This window comes from Rousettus aegyptiacus, unplaced genomic scaffold (assembly GCF_014176215.1).
Source record: "Rousettus aegyptiacus isolate mRouAeg1 unplaced genomic scaffold, mRouAeg1.p scaffold_m13_p_17, whole genome shotgun sequence".
Classification (NCBI taxonomy): Eukaryota; Metazoa; Chordata; class Mammalia; order Chiroptera; family Pteropodidae; genus Rousettus; species Rousettus aegyptiacus.
This window is the reverse complement of record NW_023416292.1, coordinates 353,144-370,175: the sequence shown is the minus strand read 5'-3', so window position 1 is coordinate 370,175 and position 17,032 is coordinate 353,144. Positions and strand designations below refer to the sequence as shown.

Sequence of the window (17,032 nt, the reverse complement as noted above, 5' to 3'; positions counted from 1 at the left end):
CATCCTGAGTATATGTTAACAGTCTTGTTTTCACCCCACCACAGAGCTTGAGTCACTGCTACTAGTTTAGCCTACTGAGCTGAAGTTCCATAGCTTAGGGCTTATGCCCAGATGACAGTTTCAGTGGTAACCACTGCAACCCTGGCATACCTGACTCCTTCTGAGACAAAGCTGCATCCATCCATAAACAGAGTAGCATTGGATTCAGCCAAGGGCTGTCTGTCAGGTCTGGTCTGGTGCAGATGACGTTCTTTAGGACCTCAAGGTAGTCATGCAGGGTTTGGCGAAGGTCATCGTCAGGCCATAGGGTAGCTGGGTTGAGGCGCAGAAGTTTTCAGGAACTGTATGTGAGGTGGATTGAGAAGCATGATCTGATACTGGGTGATCTGAGCATTGGAAATCCACTGGTCTGGTGGGCTGCGAAGCATTGGCTCAACTGCGTGTGGGGCGATGATCTGGATGGTATGCCCTAGTGTCAGGTTTAGGGCTTCCTTAGAGAGGATTGCAGTGGCAGCGATGGTCCTCAAACAGTTGGGCTATCCTACTGCCATGTGGTCCAATCTTTTGGAGAAGTATGCAATTTGTTGCTTCCAGGGTCCTAGGGTCTGTGTCAGGACCCCTTTTGCAATTTCTCATACCTCAGTAACAAAGAGCTGGAATGGCTTTTTCAGGTTGGGCAGGGCTAATGCAGGGGCTGTGGTCAGGGCTGCCTTCAGGGCTTCATATGCCTTCCTTTCTTCTTCTCCCCAGGCAAAGTCCTCTCCTTTCCCTCCAGTACTAGTATACTGAGGCTTAGCTATTTCTGCGAACCCCAGAATCCAAAGCCTGTAGTAACCTACTGCTCCCAGGAACTCTCAAACCTGTCGCTTGGTGCGTGGCTGGGGTATCCTCAGAATAGCCTCGATCTGACTAGAGGACAGGGTCCTTTTCCCTTTCTGTAGATTGTATCCTAGGTACATCACTTGGGGAGTGCAAAGTTGAACCTTCTTAGTGGATACCCAATACCCATTCTTGTCTAACTCCTGGAGTAGGTCCTCGGTAGCCTGTTTACACTCTAATTCTGTTTCAGCCACTAGCAAAAGATCATCAACATATTGTAGAAGTACTATCTCAGGATGCCTCTGGTAGAATTCGACTAAGTCTTGATTTAGGGCTTCATCGAACAGGGTTTGAAGCCCTGAGGCAGTCAGGTCCAAGTCAACTGTCCTAAGTAAAGTCTGTCTGGGTCTTCCTATTCAAAAGCAAAATGGGCTGGCTAGCTTTGGCCAATGGAAAAGTAAAGAAGGCATTCTCCAGATCTAGGACAGTATATACTTGATGACTCGGGGGTAATTGGCTGAGAAGAGTGTAAGTGTGGGGGATGGTCGAGTGGATGGTCTCAACTCACTTATTAACCTCCCTGAGATCCTGGACAGGTTGATAGTCATTGGTGCTGGGCTTCTGTACTGGGAGCAAGGGAGAATTCCAGGGGGAGTGGCAGGGAATTAAGATTCCTGCCTCCATCAACCTTCGTATATGAACCTATTCGGGCCTTCTGACTGATAGGGTATTGACGTATCCATGCTAGAGTAGGGGAGCTTGTCAGAGTCACTATAATAGGAGGATGATGTGCTGCCAGGCCAGGGGGATTTGCCTCTGCCCAGACACCAGGAATCCTTTGTCGGAATTCAGTTAACAGGGAGTTTTTAGGCAAGACCCCTGACAAGTTTGCTAGGGCCTCCTCTAGCAAAAGGTATTCCTCAGACAATGGGCAGGTGAGTAATATGGCCAGTGGGCCTGACCTGACAGTCAGTTCAGTATGCTCTCCCTTGAAAGTAATTGTGGCCTGTAACTTCTATAGCAAGTCTCTACCCAGCAGCGGGTACGGCCATTCTGGCATAACTAGAAATGAATGGGTAATCATTCCTTTTCTTAGATCTGTTATTCTGGCTTGGGTCCAAGGGTAAGATTTCTCTTGTCCAGTGGCCCCTTGTATAAGTGTCTTTTCCTTTGAGAGTGGGCCCTGGGCGCTTTGTAGGACAGAGTAGGTAGCTCCTGTGTCCACCAAAAAGTTCACAGGCTTGCCTCCAACTGGTAAAGTTACCCTGGGTTCCCAGGGGCTCATAATGTAAGAGCCCTGACCTCCTCATTCTGCGTCCTCGAAAAGGATGAGGAAGGCCTTCTGTTGGGGGGCTTGTCCTTTTTCAGGGCACTCATTCTTCCAATGTCCCTTTTTCTTGCAATGTGCACATTGGTGTTTTTCTAACCTGACTCTCCTGGGTCCATTGTTTGCCCTGGGTGCCTGTTTTCAGCCTCTGCCTTTTCCTGGCGGTCCCTTTGGCTGGGCTCCTTGCATGGTTGCAAGCAGGATCTTGGTCATCTTAATATGTGCTATATCTACCTCATCTCTATTGTTGAATACTCATTGGACTATGTCGACTAGCTCAGACAGGTTCTTTCCTTCAAACTCTTCCATCCTCTGCAGTTTCTTTCTAATATCTGGGGCCGACTGACTGACAAAGGCTAAATTCACAGCTCTCCTATTATTAGGGTCCTCTGGTATATAACCGGTACAACTTTAAGAGTCGTTCCAGGAACGCCGCCAGTTTGGATGACCTCGCTTACCTTAGATAAGTTGGAATTCAGTTTTTAGTTTGGATGACCTCGCTTACCTTAGATAAGTTAGTGGGTCATCGGGTGGCAGACCAGAAGCCCTGGAGCAGAAGCTGGTGATACCGTTGGGGAGCCTCCTTACCTTGGTCAATTTTGGGGTCCCAAGGCGGACGCGTTTTCGGGAAAACATGTTGGACACGGGCTGGATTGGTGGAAGGCTGCCCGTTGGGTTCTACCGCCTTTGCAGCCTCCTTCTGGATCTGCTCCCGCTCCTCTGAGGTAAACAGGATCTGGAGGAGTAGCTGACAGTCGTCCCAGGTCAGCTGGTGGGTAAAGAAAATAGTCTTTAGGAGAGAGGTTAATCCCTGGGGTTTCTCTGAGAATGAGGGGTTCTGATGGTTCCAATTGTACAGATCACTGGTGGAAAAAGGGACATAGACCATGAATGGCCTCTGGGTTTCTCCCCGAACTTGGGGAGCCAATTGCCAGAGTGGAGCCAAGACTGCTGCCTGGTTCTATGAGTCAGGGACAGGATCAGGGTCTTGTGGGGACCGGTACACAACCCCAGGGCAGGTGTGGGGAGGACTAGCGATCTCGGGGTCCTCAGGGGGTGCCTGAAAGACTGTTTGCAGGTCGAGTGACCCCTCTGATGGCCACCTTGTTCCAAATGTGGGCCAATTTAACTGGCAGAACCTCCGAAGGTCAAAGGGAGTGACACTAGCTCAGTAGGCTTGGGCTCGTCTCCTGAAATCCTTAAAATGGTTAAGGAGGCACTGAAGAGGGGTAGGACTCAGGTGAGTTGAAAGTCATTGAGATCTTCATTGCACATGTGCGAGTGACTAGCTTAATCTGGTACCTAAATCTCTGCCTGCTGGTTTCTTTGAGTTAAAAAATGCCTCTGGCTTGCTTAAATGTGGGTGGATTAGGGCAGACCTCTTCTAAGGTAGGATGACCTCAGTGTCTTTGCAGGCAGACCCAAAACCCCTTAACTCACTTTCCTGCCTACCTCTTTTCTAAGAGCCATGAACCCCCTTATTATTAGTATGGATGTTGAGGGACAGGAGGTCTCTTCTGTATCTGCTTCCTGCTGAGAATGGCCATAGTCCCTACCTACAGGGGTTTCATGGAGCTGTTTCCTTTTGTGCCTCAGTCAGGGTGGGGTCTTGGGTTTCCTGCTGAAGTGCCACCTCAGTCCCTAGACAAGGAAAAGAAGATACAAACTTGTTATTTAAATTATGCATTGGTTAATACTGTTTCCTAAAGAGTAAAATGAAAGACCTTTGGCTTAAAGTCCCCCATCTCCCCCCACCTCCCCAACCCCCTAACTCTCTTCCCCACTCCCCCCCCACCCACACACACACACCCCTAGACTCTAAGGGCTCTGCCAGCCTTAACACCATTTCTGCCTAACAATGGGCTGATGACCCTTCTAAATAGCCAGAGGATCTGAGTCACCAGGGCAATTATCAGGATTTGAGGGAGGGATCCTTTTTCCAAAAAAAGGAGGGAAGAAAACTTAACTAGGTTTACTAAAAAAATTAACTCTGCAAAAGATGTTCCATTTCATTTCCTGCTAAAAGATTAAGAATTTTACAAGCTATGTCCAGTCTCAACAGCTTACTTTTTTTTTTTAGTGTATTGATTGCTCCTCATTTTATATTCTCATAGGTTCTCACCTGTATTTCCAACTTTCTGCTGAGTTATTTCCACTTAGTCTTCATAATTACCTCAAACTCAATGTGTGTTTACAATTGAACTCATTCATATTTTTATGAATCACTTCATGCTTTTTTCACTGAGAAAGGTAACAGTGATCTTTCATTCTAATATAGGAAGAAGGCAAGAAAATTAAAATGTTAATCAGGCCACATTCAGAGACTGCAATGTGCTGATCAGCCCAGCAGCCAAGCCAGGAGGACATCTTCAGAACAAAGGAAGATTTCTGCTGGGATTGCTAACAGCCTATTCCCCACACCTGTGAAGGAGAAAAAGGAACTAATAGTCATTCCCTGTGGCTAAAACCATGGGGAACCTATGGATGAAAGGCTGGGAACTGCCTACAGGCCTTTCATTCTACATATTCTTACCTCTGGTGTCCCTCCCTCCTTGTCTGGAGTGTTATCTCTTTTCTAATAAACTCTCCTTTTGACTTTAACTTTGGTGTGTGGGTTGAATTCTTTCTACATTCTCTGCCAAAGGACCTTCTTCTCTTGGTGCTGGGCTTGATCTCCCGCCACCAACTCAGGAAAATTTGACTCGTGTTACAGTAATCCGAGTGGCAAACATAATATGATTTCTTGTGTGTGTGTGTGTGTGTGTGTGTGTGTGTGTGTGAGAGAGAGAGAGAGAGAGAGAGAGAGAGAGAGAGATAAGAATTTAAAAGTTGTATTTCTCTCTATGTGTGTGTGATATAAGAATATAAGAATTTAAAAGTTGTGTTTCTCCCTGTTGCTACTGTTGCAGTGGTCTGTGTGTGTGTAACCCAGATAATGCAAACCCAAGAAAAAAATGCTTTAGCTACCCGAAGTGTGTAAGATAAACAGACACCCATGCAACTGGCTGATGAGACACCGAAGACATCATCATAGAGTATAAATTGAAAGCGACTCTAATGCAGACTTAGAGAGCATGGTCCTTTTCCTCCCGGGACTACGTTCCTCCATCTCTTGGTTCCTGACTGCTGTGCTCAAAGAAGAGGCCTCCGCTGATCGACCATCGCAGATTGACAGCATCTGAGCCAGCATCGACCAGTCACTGCTTAATACATGTCTTGTCTCTGCCAGCACCGCCGAGTGGTCTACTAGGACTGAAATCCATCAGGATCTGGTATGATTGAATTTGTGTGATGCTTTGGCAACTATTTGTGTGTGTGTCATCCTTGCTTAGTTTTTTTCTCGCTGGGCTTGTTATATATACATATCTTAGATGAAGTGCTCTCTGACACCTGTACTGACTTGATCTTAGGGAACAAGTTGAGCCACCTATGTACACATCCACGGAGAAGTTGGACACCTTGGCCTGCATCAATTTCACCGTCTTCCTCTTGTTTCGTATTGAACCTGGGATCAGAGTACGATTTTTCTTTTGTAATAATATTTCCTCTCCATTTCTGCTCTCATCACTTTGGTTCAGGTTTCAGTCATCTCATTATTGATGATATTTTGAAAACATGGGAAAATATTATGAATGTAGTATGAGGGTCTCAGTTTGAAGCTAAGTTGTGTTGCTACTGGGATTCAGACATGTCAAAATTAGACTCACAAAAATTCATTTGTATAAAATAATTTCTATGTGAAAGAAATTATGCGGAGGGATTTGTATAGGGGTAGAGGAGGTGAAGAAAGAGTCTGGAGAGAGATAGCATGTTTTATGCTTCTTAGTAGAATGTCTGGAAGAGGACATCCAGGACAAGCTGGTTTCATGAGGGGCACTATAATGCATAAACAAGTCTGTCTCTGCTTTCAAGTAATAAGGAGGAATGCAGGTTGAGAACTTTTCCCACTCTTTAGAGAAGACTGCAAAGACACAGTGGAATAGCATAAGACCTGCTTGTCGCTAAAATTCCTAAAAATATTTTAATCAAATGAAGACAAAATGAAGCAACACAAAAGTTGTGTGTGTGCGTGTGCGTGTGCGTGTGCGTGTGTGTGTGTGTGTGTGTGTGTGTTTAGGGGGGGATCTTAAAGGAGACATGTTATATTCCTTAATGGGACAGTCAATATTATACAAATATGTAGAATTGATTTTTGACAAAGGCACAAAAGCAACTCAGTGGAGAAAGAATAATTTTTGCAACAAATGATGTTGAAACAATTGGATATCCATATATATAAAAAAACCTCACGTCTTATACAAAAATTTACTCAAATGTGTCTTAAATCTGTATGTAAATCCTAGAAGTATAGAACTTTTAGAAGAAAACATTCATGAACAGAGTTAGGTAATGGAGTTTTTAGACATGACATCAAAAACAAAATCATTAAAGACAAAATCGATTAGTTGAACTTCATCAAAATCAAAGAAATGTTTTGTGAAAGTAACTAATATGAGAATAAAAAGGCAAGCAACAGACTGGTATAAAATATTTGCAAATAATATTTGACAATAGACTTGTTTCCAGAATATATAAAGAGCTCTAAAATTTAAGAGTAGGAAGACAGACAATCCAATTAAAAATGGCAAAATATTTGAAGACACTTCACCAAAAAGATATAAGGATGACAAATAAACATATGAAATGCCGCTCAATATTATTAGCCATTAGAGAAATATAAAGTAAAATAATTATAATACAACTACATACCTCTCAGAATAGCTAAATAGAAAATACTGACAATACTAACAGCTTACAAGGTTGCAAAGCAACTGAAATTCTAATATTGAAAAGCAAATTGGTACAGCCACTTTGGAAAACAGTTTAGCAATTTCTTATAAAGTTAAACATACACTCACCATATAACTCAGCAATCCCATTTCTTGTTATTTACCCAAATGAGCAACCACTAAAAACGCTATAAAAGAGATCTACTTAAAATGCTATAGAAAAATCAAAATACGATTCAATTCTCAAGTGTGTTTTCATGGGAAAGCATGAAAAAGAAAAAAAGAAAAACATAAAAAAATAGACAACAAAATAAAATATTGACTTAAGCCCTAATATATTAATAATTACATTAAATGTAAATGGTCTAATATACCACATTAAAACAAATACTGGCAGAGAGGATTTTATAACATGACCCAACTATATGCTATCTAGAAGAAATTAGCTTTAAATATAGTTATTTAGGCAGATAGGAAGTAAAAGGATGGAAAACAATAATCATGCGAACTTCAATCAAAAGAAAGTAGGAATGACTATATTAACAGCAGATACAATAGAGTTCAAAGAAAAGAAAATCACCAAGGATTAAAGATTTTGGAGAGAAAAAACACAGGGAAAAGTGCCATTTTCATCACATATTTTGGGAATAAGCTATCAATATGACTTATCACTATTGATGTTACTCTTAATTACCTGGATGAGGTAGTGCTTTACAGGTTTCTGAACTATTAAGTTCTTTTTATCCCACTTTCCCACTGTACTTTTTGGAAGGAAATCGCTATGCGCAGTTCACTCTTTAAATTTTTGTAATTCAAATATAGTTGGCATTATTAGTTTCAGGTGTGCAACATAATGATTTTACATTTATATGTCTTATGATGTGATTACCACAGTAAGTCTAGTACCCATCTGTCACAAAGTTAATATAAACGTTGTTAACTATGTTCCATTTACTATACACTACAACCCATGGCTTATTTATTTTATTACTAGACATTTATACTTCTTACTTCCCTTTACTTTTTTCACTCATATCCCCAGACTTTTTCCCTTTGTCAACAATCAATTTGCTCTCTGCAGCTTATTCTTAATAAGAGAAAAATTATGTTCTACATCAATGAGGGTGGAGTATGTGTAAAAATTATTTGGAATTCTTCTACCTAGGATATTTGTATATTCTCTTTCATTTATTTATTATTTAGTAACTAATTTATATCCCATCAGTATGAACTTGTGAATATTTATTTTATCTTTTGGTTTATAATCTGTCTTTTAAGCACTTTCTTACTTTTAGGCACTACAAGATGCTCCAGGCTCATCTTGTATATTTCCTACCCTATTTCTAGAATCAGCCTTTTATCCAAAGATTTCTAGTTCCTTTTTTTGGAAAACGATATTAGAAACCAAGATCTGGGTTTCTATAATTCATTACTATAGAGATCATTCTGGCCTTCTCTGTTGCTTGTCTGTAACTTTCCATTCTGATGATGAAAAACCTGGTTTCAGCCATTTGTCATCCATTTTTTAAATTGTTCAGCACTTTATGGAACTTTAAAAATTCTTAATCTGAATAGCTGTAGGAAACAATTTTAAAAATTAGAAGACAGTGCTAATGCATAGTTGCTCCTGCCTTTAGTCTTACAGACTTCACTCATTTCCCAAGTTACTTAGGTCAACACCTTTCCTTTTTTGCACAGTTGTAATACAGTTAGCTTCTTTCTCAGCCTGCATTCCATTCTGAGATCTTAATCTCCTAAATTATTTTTCTTTCATTTGCATACATTAAGGGTCTATAGACCACTTCCAGTAGTATAGACATTTTAACGATGTTGAGTCTTTCTATTTCTTGCACAGTATGTGCTTTCATTTACTTGTTTCTTCAATTTCTTTCTTTAATGACTTATAATTTTCCAAGGACAGATCTTTTACCTCCTTAGTTAAATTGATTCCTAGATATTTTATTGTTTTTGATGCAATTTTAAGTGGGATTGTTTTCTCAATTTCTCTTTCTGGTACTTCGTTATTGATGTATAAAAATGCAACCAATTTCTGAATATTAATTTTGCATCCTGCAACTTTACCGTATTTATCAGTTCTAATAGGTTTTTTTTTTTTTTTGGTGGAATCTTTAGTCTTCTTTTTATATAGTATGTCATCTACAAATAATGACAGTTTCATTTCTTCCTTTCCAATTTGGACGCCTTTTATTTCTTTCTCTTATCTAATTGCTATGGCTAAGGCTTCCAATACTATGTTAAATAATAGAGGTGAAAGTGGACATCATTGTCTTAATCCTGATCTTAAGGAAAATGCTTATAGATTTTCCCCATTGAGTATGGTGTTAGCTGTGGGTTTGTCATTTATGACCTTTATTATATAGAGGTATGTTCCCACTATTCCTACTTTGCTGAGACTTTTGATCATAAATGGATACTTGAATTTGTCAGATGCTTTTTTCTGTGTCTATTGCTATGATCATATGATTTTTATCCTTCATTTTGTTTATGTGCTGTATCACATTAATTGATTTACAAATATTGAACCAAACTTGCATTCAAGGAATAAATCTCACTTGGGCCAGATGTATGATCTTTTTAATATATGATTGAATGAATTTGCTTTACTAATATTTTGTTGAGGATTTTTGCATCTATGTTCATGAGTGATATTGATCTATAATTTTTTGTTGTAATGTTTTCGTGTGGTTTTAGAATCAGGGTAATAATGGCCTAATAAAACTAGTTTGAGAGCATTCATGCCTCTTGAATTCTTTGTAATAGTTCGAGAAGAATAAGTGTTAATTTTTTTTTTACATGTTTGGGAAAATTTAACTGTGAAGCCATCTAGTCCAGTATTTTAATTTATTGGGAGTTTTTTGATTACTAATTCAGTTTCATTAGTAGAAATCAGTCAGGTTAGATTTTCTGTTTTCTGGGTTTTTTTTTGACTCAGTTGTGAAATTGTATGTTTCTAGAAATGTATCCAGTTCTTCCAGATGTCCTATTTGTTGGCATATAACTGTAATATTTTCTTATATTACTCTGTATTTCTATGGAGTCATTTGTCACTTCTCTTTCATTTCTGATTTCATTTATCTGAGTCTTCTTTTTTCTTTATGAGTCTGGTTAAAAACTTATCATTTTTTTATCTTTCAAAGAACCACTTCTTGGTTTCATTGATCTTTTGCATTGTTTTTCTAGGCTCCATTTGATTTATTTCTACTCTGATCTTTATTATTTCCTTTCTTTTACACACTCTGGGCTTTGTTTGCTGTTTTTTATTACCTAATTCCTTTAAGTGTAAGGTTAGATTGTTCATTTAAGATTTTTCTTTTTCCTTGAAGTAGGTCAGCATTCCTATGAATTTGCCTCTGAGAACTGCTTTTATTCTTTCCTATAGATTTTGGGTCATTATGTTTTCATTTTTGTTTGTCTTAAGGTATCTTTTGATTTCTTCCTTGATCTCATTGTTCACCCATTCACTGTTTACTAGAAAGTTATTTAGCCTCCATGTGTTCGTACATTTTTTAGTTTTTTTTTTCCCTTGTAATTGATTTCTAGTGTCATACCACTGTAGTTGGAGTAGACACTTGAAATAATTTTATATTTTTAAATTTACCATTTTGTGTCCTAACATGTGGTTTATCTTGGAAAATATTCCATGTGCAATTGAAAAGAATATATATTCTATTTCTTTGGGATTTAATGCTCTAAAAATACTGATTAAAATCATCTGGTCTAGTGTGTCGTTTAAAGTCCCTGTTCTGCTGTTGCTTTTCTGTCTGGAAGATCTATCCCTTGATGTCAGTGGAGTGTTAAAGTCCCCTGATATGACTGTTATACTGTTGCTCTGTCCCTTGATGTTAGTCAATATTTGATTATATATTTAGGTACTCCCATGTTGGGTGTATACATGTTTACTAGGTTATGTCTTCTTGTTAGATTGATCAAATGTCCTTCTTTGTGCCTTATTATAGCTTTAGATTTACACTTTATTTGGTCTGATATAAGTCTTGATACATCAGCTTTTAAAAAAATTTATTTGTTTAAAATATCTTTTTTCATCTCTTTGCTTTTATTTTGTGTGCGTCTTTTGATCTGAAGTGAGTCTCTTGTAGACAACATATGTATGAAGTCTTGTTTTCTTATCCATCTAGCTAGCTTATGTCTTTTGATTGGAGCCTTTAATTCATTTGCATTTAAAGTAATTATTGACATATATGTAGTTATTGGCATTTCATTATTCATATTTATGTCTTCTCTCCATCTTTTTATATAAGTCTCTCTAACATTTCTTGGACTATTGGCTTGGTGGTGATGAATCCCTTTAGCTTCTTTTTGTCTGGGAAGCTCTTTATCTCACCTTTAGTTTTAATTGATAGCCTTACTGGGTAGAGTAGTGTTGGTTATAGGTCCTTGCTTTTTGTCACTTTGAATTTATTGTGCTAATCCTTTCTGGGCTGAAAATTTTTTGTTGAGAAATCAGCTGACAGTTTGGGAGCTCTCTTATAAGTAACTAGCTGCCTTTCTCTTGCTGCTTTTAGGACTCTGTCTTTAACCTTTAGCATTTTAATTACGATATGTCTGGGTATAGAACTCTTTGGGTTTATCTTGTTTGGGACTTTCTGCACTTCCTAAGCTTGTATGTCTACTTCCTTTGTCAGGTTTGGGGACTTTTCTGTCATTATTTCTTCAAATAGGTTTTCAATCCCTTGCTCTCTTTTCTCCTTCTGGTACCCCTATGATGTACATGTTGGTACACTTGATGTTGTCCCAGAGGCCCCTTAAACTATCCGTATACTTTTGGGGGGATTCTTTTTTCTTGATCTTGTTCTGATTGGGTGTTTTCTGCTACCTTATCTTCTAAATCACTGATTGGATCCTCCACTTCATCTAATCTACTGTTGATTATTCCTAAGGCATTCTTAATTTCAGTTATTGTATTCTTCATTTCAGACTGTTTTTTTTTTTTTATGTTTTCCATCTCTTTGTTAAAGTTCTCACTGAGTTCATCTATTCTTCCCCTAAGTTCATTGAGTGTCTTTATAATTAGTGTTTTGGACTCTGTATCTGGTAGGTTGTTTACCTCTATTTCATTTAGTTCTTTTTTTGACATTTCCTACTGTTATTTTATTTGAGACATTTCTTGGTTTTCTCATTTCTCTCTGTTTCTATCCATTAGGTAGATCTGTTATGTTTCCCTGTCTTAGTTGAGTGGCCTTATGTGGTAGATGTCCTGTGTAGTCCAGTGGTGCAGTGTCTCTGATCACCTGTACCAGGTGCTCCAGGAAGGACCCTTGTGTAGCTGTGTATGTCCTTCTCAATCAGTTTGCGAACTGGCGATCATAGCTTGTGTCTTACATAGCTGTCTAGGGTTTACACATGTAGTAGTAGGCAAAAGGTAAATAATTAATGAAGTGGAAAAAATTTTAGATTATAGTGTAAAATGTAGCATAGGAAGTGTTATATGTAAATAATGAAGAGCTTACTATTTTAGTGTCCCTGATTTTCATGCTGAAGCCAGCTTCAGATTACATAAATTCCTGTGCTATGATATGATATATTCTTCCCACCTTCACTGTTTTACAATATCTTATGCCAAGGATAACAGGAATAATGTCTAACGCTACCTTATTCAATTTTCACCAAGCTTTGTAATCCCATCTATCAATCTTGGAAAATCCATTCATTTCATTTTTCATTAATCTTTTTCTTCCTCGTTTCACTATATCACTTTCATTCCCAGACGCTTCCCAGATCAGGTACCTGGTGCCCTCATACAATCTCTTATCTGACTGGCTCCCTTACTATGACACCTCACCAAATTCTTTTAAATTTATTCTTATTAAGATTGAATACACATAAGCAAGGGGCTTTCTGCCCAAAGCTCTGAGTAAGGCATCTTGGACCTCTTCGTTCCTCAGGCTATCTACAACAGGGTTTAGTAGGGGAGTGATGACAGTGTAGCTCACAGAGATGAGTCTATCCTGCAGGGAATTTAGGGATTTGGATTTTAATTAGATGAAGGAAGTACAGCCATGGTGAACAATGACCACTGTGAGGTACAAGGCACAAGCAGGAAAGGGCTTTTTCCTACCCTGAGCAGATGCAGCAGATGTAATCTTGAGGATGGTTGTAACAATCAGGACATAAGAGATAAAGATCAGTATCATAGTCAGACCAAGAACACACAGATTGATGAACAAAGTGATACATTTTTTGATGGTAATGTCAGCACAGAAGAGCTTTACTGAGGGTCAGATGTCACAAAAAATGCAGGAGATGATGTTGGTATCACAGAAGGGCAGGCTAAACACAGAAGAGACTTGAATGTTGGCTGTGCTTTGGCCAATGCTCCAGGATATGTTTGCCAATTGTATACAAGTTTTTTTGCCCATGATGACTGAATACCATAAGAGGTTATAGATAGCTATGTAGTGATCATATCCCATGGCCATCAGCAGGACGTACTTGTTGCCAACAAAAGTGAGATAGAAGTAGGTGGCACAGTTGAAATGGAAATGCCTTGTTGGGGAATGAGGAGACTGAAAAACATTCCAGGGATAATAGCCACTGTATAACAGGTCTCAAAAATGGATAGCACACTCAGGAAGTAGTATATAGGTATAAAGTTGACAGTTGATGCAGATATCTGTCAAGATGATAACATTGCAGGCAAGGGTTACAGGTAAAAGACCAACAAGACCACAAAGAGAATGAGTGTGTACTGCCATCCAAAAATAGAGAAGGCCTCAAAGGTAAACTCTGTGAATACCATGAAATTGAATCTTGGCTCTGAGGAGAATTTGGGTCTGAAAGATATAAAGTAGAAATTTGGGTCTGAAAGATATAAAGTAGGAAGGTGGAACATTCATGCTGGAAACAGTAGGCTGGTCCAAGTTCATCCTCAGCCATATGCAGGAACTCAAAATGCGTATAACTTTGTATTTCAGAAATTGTCAGCATTTAGACACTGTCAAATGCTCAAAAGACTTCTCAAGTTTCTCTATGCCATGATATTAGAGACAGATGGGGGTGGGGGAGTAAATATGTAAATATGTAAAAAAAGTAGTAGAAGTACCTAACAAACTTGGCTAGAAGCAGATGAAGACCAGAGAAGTCACCAGACTGAGTGTACGCAGTCCTGGAACTCCACCAAAACCCATCTACTTTAGACCAACATTGGTCCATCATATGTCAGAGACCCAGTGCAAAGGGATGTTCTTAAAAGGAAGATTCAAACTAGGGACAGATCTCCCCATATGAGTCACACTTCTGGGAGGTAAGAGGCCAGCTTCCGTTCTAATCAGAAGGCTTAGTAAATCAAGGTACATAACACTTCCCCCTCTCACGTTTCAAATTTAAAATGACTAATGTGTGGAATAAGGCAGTGGTAGGAGACATCTCTTTTTTCTTGAAGAGATACTAGTGTGTGGACTGAGGACATCTTCTGATCCAGAGCCAACTCTCTTGTCAGCTCTGCTTTTCTCCAAATAACTCTTGTTTTAATACCTGAGTCTTCTTTCTGTGTGGAAGATATTTTCTGCTTCTATTTGCCAGTCTCTAGTTAAGCACAATAAAAAGTCTAAAACTTATTAAAAATTTGAAGTACCAGTAACTATAAGGAAACAGTGATAAAAACAACAAAATATTTAATTTTTTAGAAATCTCTGACTTTAACCTCAGTGTAAGTGGTGGAATGCTTGATCTTCTTTGCCCACTTCACTTGTTTCTACTTCTCATCTATAAAATGAAGAGAATAATATCTACTCATAATTTTACTATGAATTATTATTTGTAAATAGCCAAGCACAATCCTTGATACATAGCAGACAAACAATACATTAAGTTTCTGCTTCCCTCCCTTTAACTGTCCTCCCCATCCTCATTCCCCATAGACCTGGGTCCTACTTGTATGTCAGACCCACTCAAACAGAACAACACACACACACACACACACACACACACACACACACACACACACACACATTTATTCTCTCTCTCTCTCTCTCTCTCTCCCCCCCCCTCTTTCTTATTCATGGATGGTTCTTGTCATTAATTTCTCTAATCTTTAATGATTAGAAAGTTCATCCTCATTTCCCTTTTCTTTTCCAACTCTAGATTGTAAAATGTGTAGAGATGAGGTGGGGTTTGTCTGGAACCAAAAACCTTTGTGATCAAATCCCAAGTCCACTTACTTCACATATGACCTTAGAAACACATTTCAGCCCCAGTGTTTTTACCTGTGAGATGGACTAATGGAAGGATTACATGAGGAGATGCCTGTAATGAGTTAAGTAGTTGGTCTGGTATAGAGTAGACTATCAATGAATGGTAACTGTTGATAAAGATGAGCATAAATTTTAAAATATGAGTATGTTGGGTCATTATTTTATCTTCTCTTCTCTCCCAAATCTGCCTTGAGGTTAGAAGGTGGTCAGTCTTCATCTAGATAGCATTTGTATAGCAGCCCACAGTTTAGAGGATGTTTTTCTGTCTTTTGGAGAAATTAAGGGAAGCAGATAGCAGAGAAGGAAACCATATTCAAGCAGGGGTATGAATCCCAAAGACTAGGGGGAGAATCTGGATGTTGATTGAAAAGGGTAAGGTATTCCTGGTGCAGCAATTCTGCAAGTATGCCTGTGTCCAGGACCCCTACTTTGGATCCTGCACTCATGAAATTTTAGCCAGCCATTCACTAACACCTTCTTGGACTCGGGTAGATATCTGGGCAGGAAAAAAAGGAAAAGATGAAAACTTCTGTTTTGGTAATATGCTTTTACTAGTATAAGGAGGAGAAATAGGTTCATCCAACCAGGGTCAGATGTTCCATTTCTTGTCTCCAAGCTCCACAGACTAGAACTGTGATAGAGAGTGGCAAGGACTAGAAAATGTTCCCAATTCTCCTGGCTCACTCGGTGTGGTACTCTGAAAATTACATTTTAGGACAAATTAACCAGTTAAGTTCTTTGAAAATTCTACCTGAGATTTTTAAAGCTAATGCCCAGATAACCTTTTCTGAGTGTTTTTTTTCCTTCAGTATTTATATATTTTTTTATTTCCTAAGTTTTGTGGCACAGCTGTACATTTGTTTTCCCACTTGATAGTATTCCCAGGAGAGAAAAGAAAATGAGAAGGCGATTTCCATTATGAGGCAAGGTCTATGAGGCCCCCTCTAGACTGCTTCACTGAGTCTTGGAGTATGACTTACATCCCACCAGACAGGTCTGAGACTCATGTAGGCTTCAGGAGAATGAGGCTTGAGAGCATGGGACCTTGCTTGCCAGCATTCCTGCTGTGTTGTGGCAGACATGACACACAGAGACGCTGCTGAAGAGGAGGACTAGAAGAAAAACTCTAAACCCACTAGGTTCTATTGGTTAAACCCTTTCCCTAGTAAGTCAGATCTGGGAGTAATGGACAGAATACAGCACCAGGCTCCCTGTACCTCCCCCATAACCCTATCCCTTTAAGTCTGGATTACAGTTCATCAGAAAGAACCATTCTCCCATGCTCCAGGACTCTTGGGTCCCTCTCCTCAAAGCCAAAAAATTGTTCCCAATTCTCTGGCTCACTCAGTGTGGTACTCTGAAAATTACATTTTGAGACAAATTAACCAGTTAAGTAATATTCAAATACTATGGTGTCTGGGGATCTCATTTAATAAGAAGCTTATCAATTCCATCACATAAACAGTACACAGGCAGTCTGGGGTTTTCCACAGAAACGAAGTCTTTGCATCAAGACATCATCTTGCTCTGCTGAGTGGATGAAGAGGAGCTCTTGCCTCATGGCCATCATTGGAGAGAGGGCCTCAGAACCCAATCATGTTTAAGGGTGAAGCTTCATTAGGCAAGCCACTCACACTTTAGGCTCTCTGTACCTCAAGAGCTAAAGGATCTCTGCCTGAGATACTTTTCAATTTGAGTGTTCTAGAAATTGATCCATTCATTTACTGATCCCTTCAACAAATATTCATTGAGTGTCTCTCACATTCCAGGTACTTGAATGTAGAAGAAACTGGGGACATGGCATGTGTACTGCCGGAGCCCGCCGGCAGAGATCGAACAGCACCTAAAAGAGGAAGGTGAAGCCTCAGAAAAAAGAAGACAGGAAA

At 39.3% G+C, this 17,032-nt stretch overlaps 1 protein-coding gene across 1 annotated transcript; it reads right to left on the bottom strand.

Moving 5' to 3' along the window:
* Positions 1-296: 296 nt before the first annotated feature.
* On the bottom strand, positions 297-16,713 carry LOC107503189 (olfactory receptor 10J4-like). The gene is given in 9 exon segments (XM_036235273.1): positions 297-491; positions 639-802; positions 2,735-2,915; positions 12,777-13,429; positions 13,432-13,541; positions 13,543-13,603; positions 13,606-13,727; positions 16,400-16,503; positions 16,615-16,713. Coding segments are annotated over 9 exon segments (1,689 nt in total).
* Positions 16,714-17,032: the final 319 nt, after the last annotated feature.